This window comes from Vulpes vulpes, chromosome 4 (assembly GCF_048418805.1).
Source record: "Vulpes vulpes isolate BD-2025 chromosome 4, VulVul3, whole genome shotgun sequence".
Classification (NCBI taxonomy): Eukaryota; Metazoa; Chordata; class Mammalia; order Carnivora; family Canidae; genus Vulpes; species Vulpes vulpes.
Genome location: NC_132783.1, coordinates 78,171,646 through 78,198,374, shown reverse-complemented (window position 1 = coordinate 78,198,374; position 26,729 = coordinate 78,171,646). Strand labels below are relative to the sequence as shown.

Below are 26,729 nucleotides of genomic sequence, written 5' to 3'. Positions count from 1 at the left end.
GATAAAAAACTGGTATCACTGGCTTTTTAAATGAGGGCTAGGCCAGAAACACTGAAGAATAGTTCATAGGCAAATCTAGTTTGCCTAATTGGGAACACAGTTAAAGAGTATTTTCATTCTTGGATGAATATATCTTAGCTTTTTGTAGTTATGATTTCCTTTTCCAAAATTAGAATTTTTATCTCATGGAAAAGTAAATTATTTTATGACAGTAACCTTCAAAGTTTTCTGGTGTCTTTAAAGTGGTGAGAGATAGGAGCACCTGGGTATTTCAGTTAGTTAAGTGGACAACTGTTGATTTCAGCTCAAGTCATGATCTCAGAGTCCTGCGATAGAGCTGTGTGTTGGGCTCTGCACTCAATGGGGAGTCTGCATAAGGATTCTCTATTTCCCTCTCCCTCTGTCCCTCCCCTTGCTCACACACATCTTCTCTCTCTCAAATAAATCTTAAAAAAATAAAATGATGACAAGTGTCCTTAATTCATTGGTCACTATGTGCCAGATCCTTTATGAGGCCTAGGGGATAAAAGAATTAAGACATAGTTTTGACCCCAATAGAAACTCAGAATGGGTGAGAAACAGATGTATCAAGGAGTAACTATAGCAAATGATAATTGTGTAATATACGCTATTTTAGTGCCTTATAAGCACTTAGAACACATGAGTACATCCATGGGTGACAGAACATGAGAATCCAAGATATCTTGAGGGATGAATAGACGTTTACTGAGAGATGTGAGGGGAGACTGGAACATAGCTCAAGGTGCTTGTAGAACCTTATGTGAGTCTGTGTGGCTAGAGAAAAGGATGTATGTGAGAGATGTGGTAGGAAGTGAGGATAGAGAGAGAAGCTGGAGACAAATCATTTTGTCTATAATAAAAAAGTATGAGTTTTATTATGTGTGAATTAACAGTCACTTTAAAATTTTAAATTGGGGATTGATGATCATATCTGAATTTTGGAGGGACTCCTCTGATGATATTATAGAGAAAAGACTGTATTAGTCAAAAAGTTTTGTCTCTGATTTGTTCTTCCCTCTTTGTATCACAATGACTTCTTAGTTTTATCCTTAATCATTTCTCCTCTAGATTAAATCTAGTAGTGAGGACAAGAACAAGGGTACATACTGGAGAAGTAGTTAATGAATAGAATAACAGATCTTACCTAATGGTGGGGATGAAGGAATGGAAAAGTTGAGGGTATTTCCCAGATTTCTTGTTAGCTAGATTTTGGGACCAGTGAGTCTGAGCATGTTGGAGGAGAAACATGTTAACGGGCGGAGGTGTTAAAAAGGCAGTGGGTTCGGGATCCCTGGGTGGCGCAGCGGTTTGGCGCCTGCCTTTGGCCCAGGGCGCGATCCTGGAGACCCGGGATCGAATCCCACATCGGGCTCCCGGTGCATGGAGCCTGCTTCTCCCTCTGCCTGTGTCTCTGCCTCTCTCTCTCTCTCTCTGTGACTATCATAAGTAAATAAAAATTTAAAAAAGAAAAAAATTGAAAAAAAAAAAAGAAAAAAAAAAAGGCAGTGGGTTCAATTTCCAATATGTTTATTTTGAGACTCAACTTGAATTATGTATCTGGAGCTCAGAAGAGAGATAAATATTATCAAATAATGTCAACTTAAATTTAGTATTCACTGTCATCTAAGAAGATAGGGGAGAAACATTTTAAGGAGGGAATATAGCTAACAGTGTGCTGTATAGAGAGAAGTCAGTAAGAAAATGCTGAAGAAATGTTTGACATTAAATAATTTAACCTCATTATGCCCTCTAAGGTAGGAATTAATATTCCCATTTTGTAGCTGAAGTAAGGTTAATTATTCTACTCATAATCTCCTGCTATGGGAGTGTTTTGTGTTGGGATTCTAACCCCAAAGCTCATGCTATTTCTATTATAATGAGACAGACTTCCTGCCTTGGAGTTGCTCAGCATCTGCCTCACTCCCCTCCACTTATTGTAGGCTCCTCAGGCCCAGGGACATGCATTATCTCTTTCCGATCTCCTCCAAGGTCAGATACACATATGGTATGAATATAAAACATGGAGACTACACTCATAGGCTGACACAAACATCTGTGCTGGTACTTCAGAACAGAGGTCAGGGATTCTTTTTGTTTGGCCAATTTGGGTTTGAGTATTTTTAAGTGGGGCAGGTATTCTATGGTATATGAGTGCCTCACCACTCCCTATGGAGTTACATTTGGCTTATTCATACTTCCTGCTTAGAATAGACATTTGAGCTTATAACCTTAGAAACATCTGAGTTTATAACCTTATCTTTGGCCTTAGCTTTAATGTCACATCTTAAAGCAGGTGTTTTTAAGCTTGTTGAATTAATTAAAAAGCCAAACTGTTTTTTCCCCCCTCTGGGAAAAGCAACCATTAAGCTATCATTACTAAAATGCTGTATTTAGAATGTTTTCTTTATCAAAGGTATACTGAAATAGTTAAGATGATAGTTTCATTCGTTCTCCATTATCTCTGAGTTATATTTTTGAGCAATCTAAATGACCTTATGGATCACACTTCAATTTCTATTGTTATAGTTTTGGCCTGAGGTTTTTTGTTTTTTGTTTTTTTCTTCAAATCAGTCTTGTACTGAAACTGAATTAAGGTATGTGTTTCTAATCTGAGTTGTATTACATATGATAATTATTCATCAAGATGATATGCCTGAAATACGTAGTCTCTGTTGGGCCACCACAGAACTGTAGGGCTGTGGGAAAGTCCTTCAACAGACATTGGGAATAGATGATGAAACTACTGACAACAAATAAAAGGAGTGTTGGATAGAAGAAAAAATAAGATGAAAACAGAGAGGGTGGCAAACCATAAGAGATGCCTAACTCTAGGAAACAAACTGAGGGTTGCTGGAGGTGGGTGGGGGTTGGGGTAACTGCATGGTGAGCATTAAAGGAGGGCACTTGATGGAATGAGCACTGGGTGTCATTACATGCAATTGATGAATCATAAATTCTACCCCTGAAACTAATAATACAGTGTATGTTAACTAAATTGAATTTAAATTAAAAAAAGAGAGTGTTAAGATAGGAACCAATACTGGATCCTATTTACAGCTGGGCCATTAAATGAAAAATGAGTAGACTAGAGTGTGTGTAGGAAGCATTATCACTATTTAGTAAATGTTGGCTTTCTTAAAAACAATCTTCGCCACCACTTTTTATTAATCTTGTATGCCTTTGGACAAATGTTCTTTTCCTTTTTTAACATTTAGAGATAACACTTTTTTTTCCTCATGGAATTCTTTATGAGAAGATAACTAGAAACTTATTAAACAGAATAAACCACTACATGAATATAAGACATTATGAATTAGGAATTTGGATCAACATCTCTGGGCTTGGATTCCATTTGTGTTAAGTTATGCTATTTGCTTTCTGAGATGCACCAAAATGTTTGGAAAATGATAGTCTATTTCTCACAAGTGAGTCACAGAAAGTTAAATAGGAAGAAATTGTAAGGAAAACGATATTGTTGATCTTTGACTAGGTGTTAAAATCCAACTCCACTCTCTTAGATGTTAATAAATCTGTACTTTAAAGGAAAAGTTTTCTGATATAGATATTTGAATCTTGTTACATTAAGTCATGATATATACACACAAATGGAAGGGAAGCATGTAGTACATCTGGATTTTGTTTAGCTCATTATTTTCTGCTTTACTCTTTACTCCTTTTACTTTAACCATATGGTAGATGACTTCAGATAAAATTTATTTTTTAGATATAAATTTGAGGCAAATAGTAGATGTAATATATAGTGTATTTGTTTGAGATAGGAAAAATGGACATAGTGTATTTCTGAACTTTATATATACATTTTTTAAAAAGATTTATTTATTTATTTATTCATGATAGACACAGAGAGAGAGAGAGAGATGCAGAGACACAGGCAGAGGGAGAAGCAGGCTCCATGCCTGGAGCCCGATGTGGGACTCGATCCCCGGATCCCAGGATCGCGCCCAGGGACAAAGGCAGGTGCCAAATCGCTGAGCCACCCAGGGATCCCCCGAACTTTATATATGCATTGTCTTGACTGACATGTTGGGTTGCATTAGAATTAAGCAATAATGCTTTCCAAGGAAGTATCTTGAAGTTATTAATATTCACTTTTGTATATTTCATCTACCCAAGATATGCATTAATGGCCCAGAATACATACAATGAGGGGGTATCTTAATACTGCTATTATATGTTTTTTTCAGTTTTCTATTTGAATTTGAAGAATCCTTTTATTTTCTTCTTCATTGTATTTGTCCTATTAATATAGAAAATTAAAAATAAGAATAAAAAAGCAGTAAAGGCCTCTTTCTGTTGCTTAATAATATTTTTATTGTAGAATCTTACATTTTTTCAATCTTTATTTTTTTTGCTCAAAAATTTATTATCTCTGTATTCTATTCTTACTTTATCATCTTGTATACTTTGTTCAGTTAAGTCTAAATATTCCACTTCCTAATTTATGTAGGAGAAAAACATTTAAATTAGCAGGTGTTTGCACTATTTTGTTTTCTGTTAGAGCACGAAGCTGCCTAGTGACCAGTGAAGCAGTTAGCAGGCAGCATCTTGGCAGAGGGAAGACCAGGGATAGAAGCCAACATAGAATGGAATCCAAATAGTAAAGGATCCATGGGATTTTCTGCTGCATATCTTCTTAGTCTTAAGAAAACAAAAATATTCTTCATAAGCCTACCCTCCCTTACCTAAGTGGTTTTGTCAGTTCCAGAAAGTTCATTTGAACACCTGGAAGAGAAACTCAATAATTCTCATGTAGTTCTGCTTTGTTGAGCAGAGTACCTGCTGAGCTATTCACTTGGGCAAGGATGTAGCTTAGTAAGGAAGTTTTCTCTGATCCTCTTAAATGAGGATTCAAGGGTGCAAAGAATCAACTGCTATGAAAATCCTTTAGCTTTGCCTTTTCAATGGCCAGGCTTTGGTACCTTTCTTTTCTTATTTTTATTTTTCAAACATTTAGATTTTTTTCTTTAAAAAAAAAATAAAAGCCCTTATAGTGGGTAGAAGATGTTTGCAAATGGACTGCATATCCAATTTTCTCATCTGTCCTTTAATATCATGGGAAATGCAATACCGGGACAAGTCCATAGTTTATTTATATTAGTGTCCTTTGCTAAGAGAAGTCACAAACTGAATGTTTGCTTGGCTTTACTGATATTTCTGTTTTGCTTGATTTTATATAAAACGTTTAATTGAAGTATAAGATACATTCAGAAATATGCATATCTTGTGAGCATACAGTTCACTGAACTTTTCCAAGTTAAACACACCCATATAACCAGCACTCAGAACGAGAAAAATTACCCGAATCCAGAAGGATCCCTCTGCTCTTTCCAATTACTAATTACTTTTCAAGAGTAATTACTATTCTTATTTCTAAGACCATAAATTAGTTTAGCCTAAGTATGAATTTTAAATAGATGGCATTAAGCAATATGTATTCTTTTTTTGTGTCTTTTTCTATCATGTATTTCATATTGTTGCATGTAGTTGTATTTTGTTCATTCTCATTACTTTGGGATGTTTCCAGTTTGGGACTTCTAGGAATGCTTTTGCATATGTCATTTAGAGAACATATGAACGAACATATTTCTATATGTGTATATCCTCTCCTAGGAGTGGAATAGCTGGGTCACGAGGTATGTATATATGTTCAGCTTTAGTAGGTACAGTTTTCTAAAGTAGTTACACCAAAGGCTTCACTAAAATTTTATGTAAAGATGGGTATAGTTTAATTTTACTCTTTAACTTCCTGTAACATTGTGATGCATAAATGTGTTTAAACTCTCTGGATTATGTATCTTTTCCTAAAATTTTTCTTTCTTTCTTTCTTTCTTTCTTTCTTTCTTTCTTTCTTTCTTTCTTTCTTTCCTTCTTTCTTTCCTTCTTTCTTTCTTTCTTTTTTCTCTTTCTTTCTTCTTTCTTCTTTCTTCTTCTTTTCTTTCTTTCTTTCTAGTTCAGTATTTTCCATTATCTTTCCTCATGGTTTACAATATATATTTGGGATTTTGGACTAACACATACAATTATCAGGTTTACTTCCTCAAGAAATAATTTATGATTACTCCTAGGTTCTCCTTTTTATAACATTCATCCTGGGTGAAGACCTTGTAAATTCCACACTGATGGCTTTACCACCCAACTATGAGCTGGTAATTCATAGGTCTCTATTTCTAGCCTAGACTCTGAATTCTAGATCCATGTATAGTGTATTTTCATTTGGATATTATGCTGGCATCTCACATTTGTCAGATGACAAAATGTATTTCACCTTTATTTTCCAAACACATTATTTATTTGATATTCCCTATCTTGGTGAATGTATCACACTATGTACACAGTTGCTGAAAAAATTTTCTAGATTCTTCTAAATATCTCCTCATCCCTCTCCCATCTAAATATTACAAAGTCTCATCATTTTTACCTTCTAAATTTTCTTGAATCTGTCATACTACAGCCTAGCAATAGTTTTCAGTGTCCAGGTACTCATTATCTCTTGCCTGGATTATTGCCTAGACTCCTGACTGCAATTTCATTCTCTCTAATCACCTAAAAGTTCACTGCTAGAGTAATCTTTGAAAAAACATATCTGAGCTGGTTGCCCTTGCAGTTCTTTAGCATGGCATGTTAGGAATCTCCCACTTACCTTTCCAGCTGGATATATCACCACCAGGATATATCTAGCTGGATATACGCTGCTCAGGTTTCCTATACTTGTCCCACCACCTGCAGTGGCCTGCATGCTCCTTGCTCTCTCATGCCTCTGGCCTTTGCACATGATGTTTTCTTTACTTGTTCTGTTTTACACAGGGATAAGTTCTACTCACTGATTAAGAGTTACCTCTTCGATCCCCTCAAACTGAGGGATTTTCCTCTATGTAATGAAAAACTCTATTTTAGCTCTCATATAAATTTGTCTCCCCTTCTGATTTATAGGTTATTTTGCATTCTTTTTTTAAAAAGATTTATTTATTTATTTATTTATTTATTTATTTATTTATTTGAAAGGGAGAGGGAGAAAGAGTGCATGATCAGGGGGAGGAGCAGAGAGAGAATTTCAAGCAGGCTCCCTGCTAAGCATGGAGCTGACCCAGGTCTCAATCTCATGACCCTGAGATCAAGACTGAGGCCAAAACCAAGAGTCAGATGCTTAACTGACTGAGTCACCCAGGTGCCCTTATTTGTGTATTCTTTCTATGAGTACACTACTGATCTATAGAAGGGCTCAACAATATATACTGAATGAATGGTTGAATTAATGAACTGATAGCTTAGAGCCCTCCATTTTTATACTCTGTGATCTTTAAAATCCCTAAATATATTTTGTTCTCTTGCCAGGGTTAAAACTCATATGTTGCTTCTCTACCCACTTGCACAGACTTGTAAGGTCTTTTTTAATCCCATCTGTGTGTTTCTGCATCAGCTGGAAGCATTTAATGTCTCCTAAACTTGGAAATCTCATGTGAGCTTTTTCTTCTGGAGCATTTAAAAAAAGATATTAAAAAAGTATCAATTCCCAGGAAGCTGAATTCTTTAGACTTCTATGTCCAGAGAAATCCCTAATTGACCCTACCATTTAATTTCCATTTTAACCTGATTTAAAATTTTAGGATACATCAATGCCTAGGAACTTTTGAACCCATGATATTATAAGTTAAAACAGAATAAAATAACAGTCACCACTATAACCTTTTGTTTAGAAGGATGGCATTCATTAGTTCCCCTTTTATCTGCATGACTACTACATTAAATTTGTCCTTTGAGATTTCCTTTAGGAGAAACGGTCTTGTCTTCTCAATTTCCTTTACTTAAACTCTGTAACGTGCCTTCCTTTCCCCCACCAGCTGCCATAATATGTTATATTTGTTATGTTCACTGAATCTATCCTTTCTCTCAGATTTATTGGCTTGCTATTTGGGATATCAGTGCATATTAAGGATTTGGTCATTGCCTTGGACAGAGATAGCAAAGTATAGGCTTAAAATCCAAAATATATTAGAACTTTTGTTTTAAATTCCAAAGTTCCTACAGCATTAAAGTTAACACAACTATCAGTGAGATATAGTCATCATCAGAGTAAAAGAACTAATAGTTTAAACCTTATCTTTCATTGTAGTGATGTATGCTCACAAACTTTCACCTTTCAGAGACTACCTAAACATTGACCTGCCATTCTAAATAGAGCAGGATAATGTGTAGGTCACTTCAGAGGGAATTATGTAATTAATTTTAATTATGCCCTATTATGCAGAGAATTTTCTTCAGCTCCTTCTGAATATTTATCCTTTTTATCTTTTATACCTCTGAGAAGTGTGCATCCTATCTAAACATTAAATTATTTTTCCTCCAAATCACACTGAGATAAATGTAGGTAGTACTATAAAATTATGGGAAGTATGAAAATCACAAGAGTATCACAGGACAAAAACAGTACACTAAATTTGATAAATTTTAGGAAGATTATTTTAGGAATATTTTAGGAAGAATAATTCTGTACTCTTTCCATAATTCTCTACTGTTTTTCAAGTACATTCCATTTCTGATGTGCTACTTACTCAATCTCGTGAGAGCATTGGCAGAAGTATCATTACTCCATTTTTACAGATGGAAAAACAGATATTGAAAGAGTAGAAGACTTTCCCCTATTGCAGTGCTAATGACAGAGCTGGAACTAGAACCTAGACCAGAAATATAAGGGGAAAAATCATAGTAAGCCAAGAAAACTACAAAGTGTCTTGTCTTGGTTAATTAGTGAGTACAAATAGTGAGTTGACAACTACTTCTAACTGTCCTCCCTACATCTTGTAAAGAAGTTTATCTCCCCTAAAGCCTGCATGAAGTCACAGACAGCCTTTATTTTCAGAAAGGAAGGAACTAAAAATACAGTAGCACAGCCATTTATTAACCTCAGGCAACATCATCCTGAGGTAGCAGAGTCTTGTGAAAAAAGCATGGGATTTGCAATCAGAAGACTTAGGTTTAGATCTCAGTTATTTTTCCAGCCTCTTAATCTCCTTACACTAAATACCTATTTAGTTAAAGGGGCAAATAGCTCAAGCCTTACTGCCTCAAAGGGTGTTGTGATGATCAATAAGATATTATCTAGAATCACTTTATAAACTATGTTTTTTATAGGTACAATTTCCTGCCCTGTATAGTAGCAAATAAAGCAGATTCTTCCTGTGTAGGAAAGACTATAATATAGTTGTTAACATCATGGTTTAGCAGTCATAATGACTTGGGTTACAATATAAGAAATGCCACCTTCCTACTCTGTAACTTGGCTCAGGAACTTAGTCTTTCTAAACCCCAGTTTTCTTACCTTTAAAATGGAGGGGATAACATCTATCGTGAGGTTTTGTACGATTACATAAGATATTGTATGTGAAATACATAAGCTATTGTTAAACTCTCTTGAATTAGTTTTCTTTAAAATGAACTTTTGATTTTTATTAAAATTTGAGATTTCCAGAAAAGTTGTAAAGATAGTACAGAGAATTCTCATCTGCCTTTCTTCTAGTTTCCTCTGTTGTTAATATCTTACATTTGCCACTTATGAACAAACATTGATGCATTACTATTAATTAAACTGTAGGTTTTATTTGGACTTCACTGATTTTTCTATAGATGCCTTCTTTCTTTTCCAGGATCCAGTCAGGTACCACATTGCAGTTAAGTGTCATAAATGGCCCCTGTCTCCTTTGGTCTATGATGGTTTATCAGTCTACTTATTATTCATGACCTTAACAATCTGGAGGAATATTGCCCAGTTATCATGCAGGATGTGTCCCAATTTGGTTTTGTTTGTTATTTTTCTCATGATTAGACTGGGGTTGTGGACTTGTGGAGTGAATATTAGAGTGGTGAAGTGCTTTTCTTGTCACAGTATGTCAAAGACTGCATGATACCCATGTGACATCACTGATGATGTTAACCTTGGGTAATGTAGTGTTTGCCAGGTGTTTTCATGATATTTTGAGCTAGTTTTGATCAGATATCACTTATGTCAGACCTTTTCTTCCCTGTATTCCCACTGTTTGGAATGCTTTTCATTTATGTTTACTGCAAATATCATATTCAGAATTATCTTCTGTGACCACCCAAGCTAACGCAGTTTCTATGACATTTCACTTTTGTGTTTTCTTCATAGCATTTATCACTGCCTGAAGTTGTCTTGTGTATTTGTTTACATAGTATATTGTTTGTTGATAGTCCTCCACCCCCTCAAACAAGAACATAAGCTTCAGGAGAACAAGATCCTTGTAGGATTCTTCACATCTGTACACTTGGTGTCTGGCACAAGGGCTAGCATATGCTAAGTGCTCTCAATAACTATTTTTTGAATAAATGTCAAAGAAAGAAAGAACCAGGATTAAATTATTAGTATTTCTGAAAAAAAGTGGAAAATAGCTGAATGGTAGGAGGTTCAATTTAATATTCTTAACTGAATTGGTTTAGTTTTAATGAAAAGGTTAAAGGCAATCATAAGCATCTATGGAAATAGGTAATCAACATCCTCGCAATTCAGGCTCTCTTCTAATGTACTTAATAATGTGAATGTCAGAGTATTTTCCTGACTTATAAGCAAGTATGACTGACAAATGTAAGATCTACTTAGTTATTACACATCTGCACCATTGTGACCTTTATTTGCTAATTGGCTCAGCTTTCCTATTGTAGAACTTTTAACAGAATCTGAAGGAGTGTAGAAATAATTGATGCCCTTGATTTTAACTTATACCTGACTTCTTAGTGTCTATTATCTTTTCATTTATATTGACAGAAAAATGGAGCTTTTTTGTATAAATCTTTCTTTTATAACTCATTGTAAGGAAGCTCTCCTCTTATGTGTTTCTTTAGGACTTAAAATCTCCAAATCAGAGGGATGAAATCGCAGGGGCCCGGGCCTCACTGAAGCAGAACTCCCCCCTCTTACATTCAATTTGTTCAGCTTGTTTGGAACATTCTGATGTTGCTTCCCTCAAAGCCAGCAAGGACACAGTTTGTGAAGAAATTCACAATGCCCTCAATGTAATTTCAAATGCTTCACAAGGCATCCAGAATATGATTGCCCCACCAGAATCTAAGGCAGCAACCCTGGGAAGTGCCCTTGATGAGCTTGAGGTAAGTGGAGAGAAAGGTAAAATGTGATTTGATGTGTCCCAGTATGAAAATAAACAGATGTGGGTTTTAAGGTTGGAGTTTAGACTATGAGTAAATAAAAATCTAGTTACTTAATCAGTCTCCATCATTGCATTCTGTCTTCCAATGAATTGATTAGCAGGAAAACATTCTATCAGTAGATTTCTAGTTCCTTTACATTTCTTCCAAAGAAGTCAATGAATTTAAAGTGGGATTGTTGATTAGATTGAAACGATGATTTTAGTTTACATGGATCAATTTATGAAATGTAAGATTTATCCATTTCACAAAGACTTATCATTGGCTCTGTTCTTTGTGCTTGGGATATAATTGAGCACTGCCCCCATGAAACTTATGTTCTAACAGAGGAATATAGACAAAAACCAGAAATAATGAACATTGTAGATAAGTAAGTTATATAGAACATCGCATTGAGAAAGCAAGATAACTTGAAGGCTTGAAGGAGACTAGGTAATTGAGCAGATGGAGATACAGAACAATGCATGTCCCATTGTTTAAGGGATAGCACAGAAGCCAGGATGCCTGAGTGGGGAGTTTAGGGGCTGAGTCAGAGCCAAACTGAGGAGACCCAATGGGACTCTGTGGCCACTTAGGGGCTCTGGCTTTTACTTCATCTTAAATGGGATCCAGGGTAAGGTTTTAAGCAGAGGTATGACACTTGAGTCTTAAAAGGACTACATTGGCTGCTTGCAGACTGTAGACTCAAGGGGAACAAAAGGAGAAGCTGAAAAACCAGACAGAATGGTATTGTAGTAATATAGGTTCCATCTTATGTTTTATGGGCACTACCTCATTCCTCCTCACAGTTTGGTTTGGACCAGGGTGGCATCAATGAATACTAAGGCTAAATTTTTTAAGTAAAGCTACCTGGATTTGACAGAACTGATGTGGGATGTGAGAGAAAGGGAGGAGTCATGGCTGATCTTGCAGGCTGGGTCCTCCAAAAAAGCACATACTGAAGAGTTGGGGATACAAGGATACAAGGTATTGTTAGGAGTTAATATGTGTGAAGGGAAGAGGGAGGGGGAGGATTGAACAGAGGAAGAGGTCTACCCATGAGCCAGACCCACAAAGCCTAGACCAGTCAGCAGAGAGCTCTAGAAGGAGTATTGCCCTCTGGTGTCCCCTATCAGGGAGAAGTAGCCAGGCTTTTTGTTTTTGCCTTTTTTAGTCACTGGATGCAAGTCGTCCTGCCCTTGGTAGGCTATGTATGATGTCCAGGCACAGGGAAGAGGGAACAGCCCTCTGCAACTGGGATAGACTTTGTAGGATCTACAGCTGGGGACCATCTGTTGGCCACACTCCCCTAAGCTGAGCAGTAAGTCCTACTTGGAAGGGAGATAGGGACAGTACACGTCGGTGTCTTTTGGAGATGACAACAAGGTTCTATGTTTTTTTTTTTTCTCTGTTTTTAATTTTTTTTTCTTTAACAACTAGATGGATGAAGTTTTCATCAGCCATGGTGGGGAACACAGTGGGTAAAGCCATTTTGAGAGGAAGATAGGAAACTCAATTTCTGGGACACCTGGGTGGCTGAGTGGCTGCCTGCAGTTCAGGGCATGATTTCGGGGTCCTGGGATCAAGTTCCAAATGGGGCTTGCCGAAGGGAGCCTGCTTCTTCCTCTGCCTATGTCTCTATCTCTCTCTGTGTGTCTCTCATGAATAAAGAAAATCTTTTTTAAAAAACAGAAACTCAATTTCCAACATGTTGAATTTGAGATACTTATCAGACATTCAAGTATGATGTCAAAGATCATTAGCTATGCAAGTCAGATATGCACTTGCTTAATGGGAGGCAACATAGTACTTATGCTTAAAGATTAGGGTTTTAGTACCCAAATGCTAGGGTTCCTATCTCATCTGTGGCATTTGTTTCCCATGTGACCTTAAGAGAGTTATTTTAAAATTTATTTTTATTTTTTAAATTATTTATTTATTTATTTATTCCTAAGAGACACAGAGAGAGACAGACATAGGCAGAGACATAGGCAGAGGGAGATAGATGCAGGACTCGATTCTAGGACCCTGGGATCATGACCTGAGCCAAAGGCAGATACTCAACCACTAAGCCATCCAAGTGTCTAGGAAAGTTATTTAAATCTCAGTTTGCTCATCTCTAAAATGGTAATAATAATAGGACCTACATCATTGTGTTGTCAGAATCAGTGAATTAATAATACAGGTAAAAGGCTTAATACAATGACTGACACATAGTAAATGCTCAATAAATTTCCTTATCATTAATTAAGATGACTGTTTGGAGGCAAATTTTGCCCTAATGAAATCATTGCAATTAAAATTACTAAAGTAATTTTTTTTTACTGGTAACTTAAAAATTAAACTGAACACATATAATTCCCATATTTTTGGTAACGTTATTACGTTCATGATAAACTTATGAGAATCTAATTCATTTAAATTTGGAGTAACTTTTCTTCATGTTTTCCTTTAGTTACATGTCTTTAAACAGATGTCTTTATTTCTAATCTAACATTATTAAATTCCCTATTATTGGCACCCACGAAAAAATTTATTAAGTTCCTAATTATTAGCATCTATTTGAAAATTCTAGAAACCAATTAAGGTAGATGATTAGTGATGACTTTTGAACAGTACCCATAGTGAGATTGAAAACTCCTTGTGGGCAAGATTGTGTTTCTTAGTATTTTTATACCAGTGATATGAACAGAATGTTAGTTTCCCCCATATATTAATATGTAACATTTCTGGATAGCTAAGCAGTTTACATAAATGTGATGCTTAATTATTGCAGTGTCCTTATAAATACTTTTTGTTTTACAGAATAAAATAAAATAAAACTGAGAGTTAGATAAGTCATATAACTTGCTCAAATCAGAAGGCTAGTGAGTGGTGGAATCCAGGAAGTGATCTACTTTGGTTCCAGAAGGTATTTCTAAGTCCTCTGCTATATATTTTTTTTTAATTTTTATTTATGATAGTCGCACAGAGAGAGAGAGAGGCAGTGACACAGGCAGAGGGAGAAGCAGGCTCCATGCACCGGGAGCCCGACGTGGGATTCGATCCCGGCTCTCCAGGACCGCGCTCTGGGCCAAAGGCAGGCGCTAAACTGCTGCGCCACCCAGGGATCCCAGTCCTCTGCTATATTGAATTCTCACAGATACAACTTAATGTAATTAATTTATGCTAAGATTCTTAGTCTGTATGAACCATCAGAGAAATTATAAATGTAGCCAAGTACCTGTGTCATTTAAGTAGAACTATTCTGTATTTGGAGAGTGGATAGTACGGTGAAGTGAAATTTTTAAAGTGCTCAGATAGGATTGCCTATCACATTTTTTCATAGTACTAAACAGAATTGTATCAGTGGATAAGATGTCTATTTTAGCCCAATCAGTCATTTTATATTCTTAGGATTATAGAAGAAGACAGAAGATTTCCAAATGGCTCCTTTTCTTAGGACTTCTCCTTTCTCACTTTGGTTGAAAGTGGCTGCTACAGGCAAGATATGGCAGTGGTTAGAAGAAAGTGTGTGTGTGTGTGTGTGTGTGTGTGTATAGCATTGATGAGAGTGGAAATCGGTATGGTGATGGAGTCTTCCCTTTCTCAGGATTAGTGGCTGACTCACTTCTGAACGAGGCAGGCGGGAGTCCCAAAGATACTTCCTAGAAATACTAATGCTGTCTTAACAACCTTTGATATCAGTTCCAGTTAAAGCCAGGGATGCTCAAACCACTACAAGATGCCTGAATTTTATATATATATAAATATATAGCTATATATATATATATATATATATATATATATATATATATATAGCTGCTGAGGTTGTCTGAACTAGATAAAATAGAATTTATTGAGCACTTAGCTTTTTAAAGTGGTTTTGTAAATTAAGTGGTTGCATTTTTCTTTATTTACAGGAAGCTGTATTGGTAAAGGATCCAAAATAACCTTTGCTCTGTCTTGCTTCTGCAAATATAATACTATGAAATAAACTGATGTAGTAAATACTCTGTTGGGAGTAAGTCTCATTAAATGTTTATAGTGTGGAAATGTATCAGAGTGCTTATTCAACAACTACTGTGCTGAAGCTTTGTTAAATCTTTCATTCTGGTCCACGGCTGGTTGTGGGTATGGAATCTGAGATTTATTGTTAGAGGAGAAAATAGAAGTTGAATTAGAACACTGTACAGGCTAAATGGATTGATTTATTGGAGAGCTTAATGTGAATTATAGGGTGTTCCTTTTGCATTTGTGACTGAAAGAGAATTGAGAAGTGTCAAATTATAGGTTAACAGAATTTTGAAAATACCTTTAAGCAAGAACCTTTGCCAGTGAAAATTGCTTTGAAACTTCAAGTCCATTAAAACATATTTTCTTTTTCCAGTGGGAAAAAGATAGTCTGTAAGAATTATCCAGATCCTCTTGTGATAAATATGACAATAACAAAGACTTTTATTTAGTAATTTTTCATTTTCAAAGAACTGTCATATATTTTTTTATTTTTAGATATTCATTTATGTATCATAATTCATATATTTCTTTATTCCTTGTTGTATTCCAACACCTGGAACAATGTCCTATACATAGTAAGTGTGATATGATATCATCGATTTGAAGGAAGGAAGCAAGGAAGAAGGAGGGAAGGAAGGAAGGAAGGAAGGAAGGAAGGAAGGAAGGAAGGAAAGAAAGAGTGCATGTAGCAATGCTGTATGTCATTTTGTGATTTGGATTGAAGAGCATTTTTTCCCGTACTCCTTTTTTTTTCCCTCTCCTTTCTCCAACTGGTAGTACATATATTTTGGGTATGTTGCTCTACTTAACTGGGACATGAATTTAATGAGGATAGCTACCAGAAACATATGTAGGTGATAGGCTGCCTAGATATTTTTCTATGATAAGATAATTCTCTATTCTTAGTGGCTGTTTACCCAAATATCTAGCCTTAGTTTAGGTTTGCTAGAAACCTAAACCTAAACCAAACCTAAACCTAAACCAAGATATGCTGCCTTTTACTAAGAGTAATGATTTTGAGGAAAGTTTTTACCTGAAGGAGAAAATAGGACCTCTGTCAATCAGATTAGCATTTAGTAATAAAGAAAAATGGGCATCATTGATGTCTTAAAGTACTGTAATATGATTTTTTTTAAGAAAAGTTTTGGTTTCTAGATAAATATAGTGAACTGGAAAAACTAAAAGTGATCTATAAAATATTTTTAAATACATGGGTAATCTGATAGGTAAAGTAAGGAAATTCATTGAGGTCATCCAGATACAAAGAACAGACATCCAGACTAGCAAGCCAGCAACAGCACTATGCTGGCAGCTGTGAGAATTTCTTTTTCATTATGGCCTGTAGCTTGGATTTTGAAAGACCATGAACTGAAGTCAAAAAACAAAGCCTATATCCTGCCGCCTGGAAAGTCACATGAGACTCTTTGCATGAAGCTGAGAATTGTTAAATTTGATCACTTATTGGATGAATAAGAAAAACACTAGCCCCTATGGCAGTTTAGGAAAACTTTGATGGCTTAACTTTGGCTCTGTGAAGCTCAGAAGAAAGAGTACAAAATATCTTAAAGAGTTTTTCAAAAGATTTATTTATTTGTTTTAGAGAGAGAGCACACACACTCACAAGTGGAGTGAGGTGAAGGGCACGGGGAGGAGAGAGAGAGTAAAGCAGACTTCCAACTGAATGCAGAGCCCCTTGTGAGGTCATGATCTGAGCTGAAATCAAGAGTCAGACACTTAACTGACTAGGGCACTCAGGCACCACTCTATTAGAGATTTTTTAACCATAAGTTTATCCTTAAATGGACTTGGGGGTCAGAATTCATATTATGTGAATAGCCTCTAAAACCCAAGTAGAAAATTTAAAGTTGTTCTGTCTTGGCATACTCTGAAGTACTTGCCAGAAGTAAACTCAAGTCCTCTGTGCACCTTTTACCTAGTCCACCAAAAATTCTCATAGAGGTCTAAGGAAAATAAATGTGCCACAAGACACACAAATAAGCAAGACACACGAATGAGACTTTACAGAAAATGAATTGCAGAATCAGAATTTCAAATACTGCAAATATTGAAATTATGGTACTGAATGTAAATGCCTACTATACATTATTCACTCACTTATTTACTGAAGTATGAAGAGTATGGTAAAGGAATAAAAGACTGTCAAAATTCACCAGGCAGAACTATCTAAAATGAAAAACATAATTGTGAAAAATTCAATGGTTCGGCAAGACAGGAGATTAGATAATTAATGATCTGAAAGATAGATTTGAAGAGATTCTTTATAATAAGTGTAATATAAGTATAAAAAATACTAAGAATTTCCTAGGGTTGATGGAAAATACCAACTTTCATAGCTAAGAATCTTAATAATTCTCAAGCAAGATCTGTAAAATGAAATCCACATCTACACATATTGTAATGAAGCTGAAGAACACCAAAACCAAAGAATATTTTTAAAAGAAAAGAGAGGGAGCTCTATTCTCAGCAAGATTGCAGAATAGAAGGCTCTTGACTTTCCCTCTACTCATGAACACAGTGAATAAACAGCTACACATGGATATATTACCTGTGAGAGAAATGCAGAGACTAGTTGAGAGATTCCTGCACATTGAGCAGCTGAGAAAATACCCACATCAACACAGTTAGAAAAGTCAAGATACACTTTCATCATGAACTCCACCTCTAATACGTCACCTTATAAATGAGATGGATCCCCATTTCCCAGCTTCTCCCTGAGGAGCAAAGTTTTTATTTTTATTTTAATTGTCGAAGTATAATTGACCTACAATATACTGTTAGTTTCAGCAATATAGCATATGTATCAGTACTGACCAAGGTAAGTGTAGTCACCATCTATCAGCATGCAAAGTATATTGTAATACAATGTAATATAGTATTATTGACTATATTTCCTATGCTGTACTTTTCATCTCTATTACTTATTTTTATACCCCTTCATCTGCTTCATCTATTTTGCTCATCCCCTCACCCATCTCTCCTCTGGCAATGACCAGTTTGTTCTCCATATTTAAAATATGGGTTTGTTTTTTTTGGCTTGTAAACAAGCATTTAAGTGTTTTATAGATCCTGCATATAAGTGAAATCATATGGTATTTGTCATTCCTATTAGACTTATTTCACTTAGCATAACACCCTCTAAATCCTTCCATGTTGTTGCAAATGGCAATATTTCGTCCTCTTTTATGACTGTATGATATTTCATTTTCTATATATATGATTTCTTCTTTATCCATTAATTTATTTACCTCTATAACTTAGCTATTGTAAATAATGATGCAGTAAGCATAGGCATGTATTTTTTTTTGAATTAGTGGTTTTTTTTGGGGGGGGGAAGTGGAAATACCAAGTAGGGAAATTACTGGATTCTATGGTAGTTCTATTTTTAATTTTTTGAGGAAACACCATACTGTTTTCTACAGTGGTTGCACCAATTTATTTCTCTACCAACAGTGCATGGAGGGGTCCCTTTTCTCCATATTCTTGACAATACTTGTTTCTTGTCTTTGTGATACTAGTGATTATGAATGGTGTGAGATAATGCCTCATTGTGGTTTTGATTTGTATTTCCTTGGTGATTAGTGGTGTTGAGCATCTTTTCAAGTGTTCTGCTGGCTGTCTGTATGTCTTCCTTGGGAAAATGTCTACTCAGGTCCACTGTCCATTTTTTTAATTGGATTCCTTTTCTGTTTAGTTGTAGAAGTTTTTACATATTTTAGATGTTATTCCCTTATCAGATGTATCATTTGCAAATATATTCTTACATTCAGTAGAATGCTTTTTTTTTTTTGTTTTGTTGATGGTTTCCTTTGCTGTGGAAAATCATTTTATTTTGGTGTAGTTCCAATAGTTGATTTTTGCTTTTGTTTCTCTTGCCTGAGGAGACATATCATTAAAAATGTTGTTAAGGCCAATGTTAAAGAGATTACTGCTCTGCTTATGTTTTCTTTTAGGAGTTTTATGGTTTTACATCTCTCATTTAAGTCTAATCCATTTTAAGTTTGTATATCATATATGAAAAGCCCACAGCTGGGGGCACTTGGGTGGCTCAATCAGTTAAGGGTCTTCCTTCGACTTGAGGTCATGATCCCCAAGTCTTGGGATCAAGCTCCATGTCCAACTCCCCACTCAATGAGGAGTCTGCTTCTCCCCCTACCCCTCCCTCAACTTGTGCACTCTCTCCCTCTTTCTCTCTCTCTCAAATAAATACATAAAATCTTAAAAAAAGAGAGAAAGAAAAGTGCACAGCTAATATCATACTCAATGGGAAAAAGCTTAAAACTTCTTTAAAATCAAAAACAAAGGAACGCCCAGGTGGCTCAGCAGTTAAGCGCCTGCCTTTGGCCCAGGGCATGATCCTGGAGACCTGGGATCGAGTCCCACATCAGGCTCCCTGCAAGGAGCCCGCTTCTCTCTCTGCCTATGTCTCTGCCTCTCTCTCTCTTTCTGTGTGTCTCTCAAGAAGTAAAACTGTCACTATTTCAAATAATGTGATACTATTTATAGAAAACTCTGAAGACTCCACCAAAATACCATTAGAACTAATAAATGAATTCAGTAAAGTTGCAGGATACAAAATTAATATACGGAAATCTATTGCATTTCTAAACACTAACAAGTAACAGAAAGAGAAATTACGAAAAAAATCCCATGTACAAATGCACCAAAAAGAATAAAATTCCTAAGACTAAACTTAACCAAGGAGGTGAAAAGCCTATACTCAGAAAACTGTAACACCTTAATGAAAGAAATTGAAGATGAAACAAATAAAAAGATATTTCATGTTCATAGATTGAAGAATTAATATTGTTAAAATGTCCATAGTACCCAAGGTAATCTATGGATTCCATGCACTCTCTATCAAAATACCAAGAGCATCTTTCACAGAACTAGAACAAATAATACTAAAATTTGTATGGAAGTACAAAAGACCTCAAATATCCAAAGCAATCTTGAGAAAAAACAAAGCTGGAGGTATCTCAATCCCAGATTTCAAAATATACTATAAAGGTACACTAATCCAAACAGAATGGTACTGGCAAAAAATAGACTCATAGATCAATAGAATGACATAAAGAGCCCAGAAATAAATCCACACCAATATGGTCAATTAACCTGTGACAAAGGAGGCAAGAATATACAATGGGAAAAAGACAATCTTTTCAATAAATGGTGATAGGAAAACTGGAAAGCTACATGGAAAAGAATGACACTATGTTGTCCTCTAGGATTTTTATGGTTTCAGGAATCACATTTAGGTCTTTCATCCATTTTGAATTGTTTGTGTGTTTGGTTTAAGGAAGTGGTCCAGTTTCATTCTTTTGCATGTTGCTGTCCAGTTTTCTCAACACCATTTGTTGAAGAGACTATCTTTTCCCCATTGGATATTCCTTCCTGCTTTGTCAAAGATTAATTGACCGTACAGTTGTAGATCATTTTGGGGTTTTCTATTCTATTGCTCTAATGTCTATTTTTGTACCAGTTCCATATTGTCTTGACTACTACAGCTCTGTAATATAACCTGAAGTCTGGAATTGTGATGGCTCCAGCTTTTCTTTTCTTTTTTTTTAAGATTGCTTTGGCTATACAGTGTCTTTTGTGATTCCATGCAGATTTTAGGATTGTTTATTCTAGTTCTGTGAAACTGCTGGTGGTATTTTGATAGGGATTGCATTAAATATGTAGATTGCTTTGCATCAAAACCAATAAGATACCTAGGAATAATCCTAACCAAAGATGTAAAAGACTTGTATTCTGAAATCTATAAAACATTTTTGGAAGAAATTGAAGATGACACAAAGAAATGGAAAAGCATGGCATGCTCATGGATTAGAAGAACAAATATTGTTAAAATGTCTATACTACCTAAAGAATTCTACACATTTAATGCACTTAATTTCTAGTTTCATACCATTGTAGTCAGAAAAGATGCAAGATATGATTTAAGCCTTCTTAAATTTATTGAGACTTGTTTTGTGGCCTAACATATGATCTGTTCTGGAGAATGTTCCATGTGCCTTTGAAAAAAAATGTGTATTCTGCTGTTTTGAGATGGAATGTTCTGCATTTCTTTTAGGTCCATCTGGTCTAATGTATCCTTCAAAGCCATTATTTCCTTATTGATTTTCTATCTGGATGATTGATGTTAAAGTCTCCTATTTTTGTTTTCCTGTCAGTTTCTTCCTGTAGGTCTGTTATTTGCCTAGATATTTAGGTACTGCTATACAAATGCAAACAATTGGAAAGTTGAAAATAAAATTTGCTAAGTGAAATGAAAGATGACTGAAATGGATGGAGAGATATACTATGTTCAAGAATAGGAACTCTCCAGCAGCCTTGGGTGGCTTAGCAGTTTAGTGCCACCTTCAGCTCAGGGCCTGATTCTGGAGACCCGGAATCGAGTCCCACGTGTCTCCCTGCAGGGAGCCTGCTTCTCCCTCTGCCTGTGTCTCTGCCTCTCTCTCTCTCTCTCTCTGTGTGTGTGTGTGTGTGTCTCATGAATAAATAAATAAAATCTTTAAAAAAATAATATGTTATAGAACTAAAGTAATGAAAACATATGATGCTGGCATAAAAACATACATATAGACCAATGGAGCAGAATAGATAGCCCAGAAATACATTCAAACATTTATGGTCAACTAATCCTTGATAAAAATACTAAGGATACAAAATAGGGAAAAGGGTCTTTAATAACAGTATTGAAGAGTAATGCAGAAATGAGTGATGTCCTATAGCTGATTTCTCTAATATAGATGGAATAAGACTATGGATTTACCTTATTATGTCCTGAGAGAACATAACTATTAGCCCTGAATTTGTGCACAATGCAACTATATTTAAAGAACAAAGATAAAGACATTTTTACATAACTGTGAACATGTAGTTTGTCAACTTCATTGAAAAAATTGCTCAAGAGAATGAAAAAAGTTACAAATACAAGAATTTGTAAGGAGAAAAAATGGTAAGTATATGGGGTTACTATTGCTCAAATATTAACTTTTATAAAGGATTAATAACTGTATACTTAGTTACAGTTTTAAAATTAAAAATTTAATATTACAATTTTAATATTAAAAATACAGAATTAATGCTCTTGGAAATAATAGTGTATAGTTAAGCAAGAGTGGAATAAGAGTTAAATGTTCTAGGATATTATTATTTTTTTGGAAGATAAAGGTATTGATTTACTTCAGACAATCCAAGGTAAGCATGTCAAAACATCTAAGGTAACTACTAAAAGTGTGTAATGGTAGTATAGTTTGAAAACATGGAGAAGGGAAAAATAGGATAAGAAAATATGAAACTTGGTGTATCCAAAAGAAGAAACAAGTGGAGAAAAAAAAGAAACCCTAGAAAAAAATAGGACAAATAGATTCTAGAAGATATGATGATAAAATGAATTAAAATATTTCTGTAATCATAACAATATACATTAAGAGCTACACTCTTAAAAGCACTAATAGTGAAAGCTTAGAATAGAAACCAAAAACTAGCTATATGTTATTTATAAGAAGCTCACCTAAAACATAAAAACAGGGGAAGTTTGTTTTAATGTCAAAGGATGAAAAAAAATCCAAGAAATCCTAACCAAAGAATGCTGATATAGCTATATTAATATTCTTCAAAATAAATTGCTTATGATGATTACTATCTGGGATAAAAGTATAAATTAACTAGGAGGTTGTAACATGTGCTTTTCAAGGACACATGGAAAATAAACAAAAATTGACCATGTGATTTTCTAAGAATTAGTATCTGCGGGTCATTTAGAAGTATATTTAGGTAAATAAGTGAAATTACTCCACTATTTGGAATCGTTTTTGAAAAACACATTTGTGTAACTGTTGGGTCAAAGAATAAATTATATCTGAAGGTAAAAAATACTTATAACTGAGAAGTAATGAAAATTAAACAACACAATTTGAGGGATATAACTTAAGGGATTACTAAGGGAAATTTATCATGTAAAATACTTATATTAGGAAAGAGGAAAAGCTGAAAATTAATAAAAACTATTCATATTTATATTCCTCAGTGTCTAGCAAATCCCAGGTACATGTTGTTTTTATTTCCAGTTTGAAAGAGAAAAATACAAAAAAGCTGGAAGGAATAAAATAATAAAGATAAGAGTAGAAATTAATTAAATCACAAAGATACTATAGTGAAGATCAACAAGACCAAGAGTGGGTTTTTACAGACTAATAAAATTGTCAAATTGCCTGTGCAATACACTAGAAAGAATGACAGCAATTTTAAAACAGTGTGTAAGAATGAAAAAGGTAGCATAAACATGGAGAATAGTATTAAATATTCTAAAAACTGTGATATTGGGAGAATATTATGAATAAATTTAGATGGATAAAAATGAGAAATTGGAAAAATTCCTAATAAAATATGACTTACTGGGGCCCCTGGGTGGTTCTGTTAGTTAGCAGCCAACTCTTGATTTTGGCTCAAGTCATGATCTCAAGGTCTTGGTATTAAGCCCTGCATTGGGCTCCACGTTCATTGGGGAATCTGCTTTAGGATTCTTTCTCTTCCCCTACCCTTTCCCCTCCCAAATAAGTAAATACATCTCTAAAAAAAAAATGTAACTTACCAAAACCAACTCAGGAATAGATAATGTGAATTAAAAAATTGAATTAGTAGTTAACAGTTTTTACTTAAAGCAAACACTAGGCCCAGACACATTACCAGAGGAGTATTACAAACCCTTCTGGGGATGTTAGTGTATTCTTACTAACCTTTTGAGAACAGTAGAAGTATCAGCTTTTCAATTCATTGTATGAGACTGGCAAAACCAATACCAACACTATACAGGCCAGACAGATAAGGAAGGGAATTCACATTCCTATCTAAGGATGCAAAAATCCTAAAATGTGAGCAAACTCTTTGGCAGTAAAGAATTCATTATGACAAACTCTACCTCTGGAACTAATAATACACTAGATGTTAGTTAATTGAACTTAAATAAATAAAAAACTCAAAAACACAAAAAAGAATTCATTATGACAAAGTTGAATTTATTCTAAGAAAGTGATGTTACGTTAACATTAGAACATCTATCAATGTTATTTACCACAGAGAAAAACAGTATTTTGATCTCAGAGGGCACAGAAAACATTAGAAAAATTCAATATAATTTAAACTTCTAGCAAGCTAGGAACAGAAGTAAATTTTCCTAACTTGATAAAGAGTTTCCATAAAATTCTACAGTAAACTTCACAGTTACATTTGAGTTATTTTAACATTTCCCTTAAAATTCAGAATAAGACCTAATAATGAATAAAAATGAATAAATTATGGCAATACACATTAACTTGAATGAATAACAAATAATAAAGCTTTTACAAAAAAGCAAGCAATGTAAAAATCCATACACTCTTTTCATTTATATAAAGGTTGAGACATGTAATACTAAACCGTATATATATATTTTAGTCATACAAACATATATAGTAAGCTATTAAGAGAAGAATGACTATAATTAATGTAAAATTTAGGGGCAGAGGGGGTGAGGAGAGAGAGGGCACATAGCCACATCAGGAAGTATAAAGCTATGGGCATGTCTTTTTCTTAAGCTGGGTTTTTACATAGATATATTATTATTATTATTATTATTATTATTATTATTAATATATCTTTATTCATAATACTGTCTTATATGTGAAGTAGTTATTAAAATTTAATAAAATATTAAAATGGGATCAATCTGAATATAGGTGATGTTACAATATTCTCTTTAAATTTAATAGGTTTTTAAAATCTAGTTTGTGCGAGGTACTGTGCTAGGTATTGGGTTATTAGTAACACCTTACATTTGCAGTATTTAGTGTGTTTATCCACATTTAATTTATAAGGACCAGATTACCTTGTGTTTGCAAGAACTCTTATGTGTTTTATAGAGTAGCAGACTACTCTTCTGTCAAGTTATATTAACTTGTTCAAGATCAAATAGATGGGAATTAGAAGAGTTACAACTTGGACTCATTTCTCATGACCTGTTTTCCCTAATAATTGTCCTTTCCAAATAATAGTCTTATGACAAATGATAGTCAGTGTTGAAATATACTAGGTCTTGAGTTTAATACATTTATTTGTTTATGTACCTGCTTTTCCCTACTAAATGATGAGTTCTATGAGTAGAAGTACAATGTCCTGTTCATATTTATATTTCCCATTACCTACTGCAGTGCCAGATACATAGTAATTGTTTAATAAATATTTATTGAAAAGATAATGAATTGCTGGTATTTGAGAACCTGGTGAGAGATCTTAATACATCTAATAAATATTTACCCAATAAGAAAAAGACAGGGTCATCTATCTTGATGATTTAAAATGGAAAAGAATGAGTGCATTGTAAATAAGATATTTGGATAATAATGACTGCTAGGACTTGCTTGCTCTTGGCCTCTTGGGACTATTAGATACATATTGTACATGGTATTATAGAGAATGTTTAACATTTATGATATCATAAACCTGATATCAAGCTTAGAAAAGGCTTTTAGGTGGCCAGATATAATAATGATTTTTATTTCTTTTATCCAAAAGTTGGAGAAGCTAAAACTGAAATGTAGAGCAGAGCTTTAAACATATTCCTATGAAATATTTGTATTATGCATTTCATGTCAATCCATTATCATCAATATTTATTAGGTAACTGTTTTTATTACCATGTTGTCATATGGTTCATGGGACTAGAAAAGAAATCAAAGATATTGTCTCCAATCCTAAGCAGTGCATACCTGTTTAGGGGATGAGAATAACATAAACCAAACTACTAAAAGTCCAGCATGATACTGCTCCTTCAAATCCTATGTCACATGTCCTAGGTTGGTTTCTTTGGGAAGATGAGTCCAGGATGGAGTCTAATGGTAGTTAGTGTTAGTTTAGTGTTAATTAGGGAGTGTCCTAGTGAAAAATACAAATGAGAAGTAGCATGGAGGAAAAATAATTTCTGAGGGTTAATTTTGCTATGCTTTTATATCTCGAATACATTTACTTATTTTATTTTATTTTATTAATAAATTTATTTTTTATTGGTGTTCAATTTACCAACATACAGAATAACACCCAGTGCGCATCCCGTCAAGTGTCCCCCTCAGTGCCCGTCACCCATTCACCCCCACCCCCCTGCCCTCCTCCCCTTCCACCACCCCTAGTTCGTTTCCCAGAGTTAGGAGTCTTTATGTTCTGTCTCCCTTTCTGATATTTCCCACACATTTCTTCTCCCTTCCCTTATATTCCCTTTCACTATTATTTATATTCCCCAAATGAATGAGAACATACACTGTTTGTCCTTCTCCGATTGACTTACTTCACTCAGCAAAATACCCTCCAGTTCCATCCACATTGAAGCAAATGGTGGGTATTTGTCGTTTCTAATGGCTGAGTAATATTCCATTGTATACATAAACCACATCTTCTTTAGTATACTTAGTTTATTTTTAGTCTTCCTTTTTTTCTTTTTGTCCTTGTTTGAAATAAATTTATTCACAATGTCAGTTTTC

General features: G+C 34.7%; 2 protein-coding genes across 7 annotated transcripts in view; one reads left to right on the top strand and one right to left on the bottom strand.

Annotated features, from left to right (window-relative positions):
• The window catches only part of LOC112910559 (ubiquitin-conjugating enzyme E2 N-like), a 153,751-nt gene extending 146,973 nt beyond the window's left edge, over positions 1-6,778 (bottom strand). Inside the window, exon 1 of the mRNA XM_072755134.1 lies at positions 6,683-6,778. Coding sequence (XP_072611235.1) covers positions 6,683-6,778 — 96 coding nt within the window. The remainder of the gene's footprint in view (positions 1-6,682) is intronic.
• Positions 1-26,729, top strand: part of CTNNA3 (catenin alpha 3) — a 1,674,060-nt gene that overhangs the window by 426,840 nt on the left and 1,220,491 nt on the right. For all 6 annotated transcript variants that reach the window (XM_072756138.1, XM_072756135.1, XM_072756140.1 and 3 more), the window contains exon 6: positions 10,897-11,160. In XM_072756138.1, the coding sequence (XP_072612239.1) occupies positions 10,897-11,160 (264 nt within the window). The remainder of the gene's footprint in view (positions 1-10,896; positions 11,161-26,729) is intronic.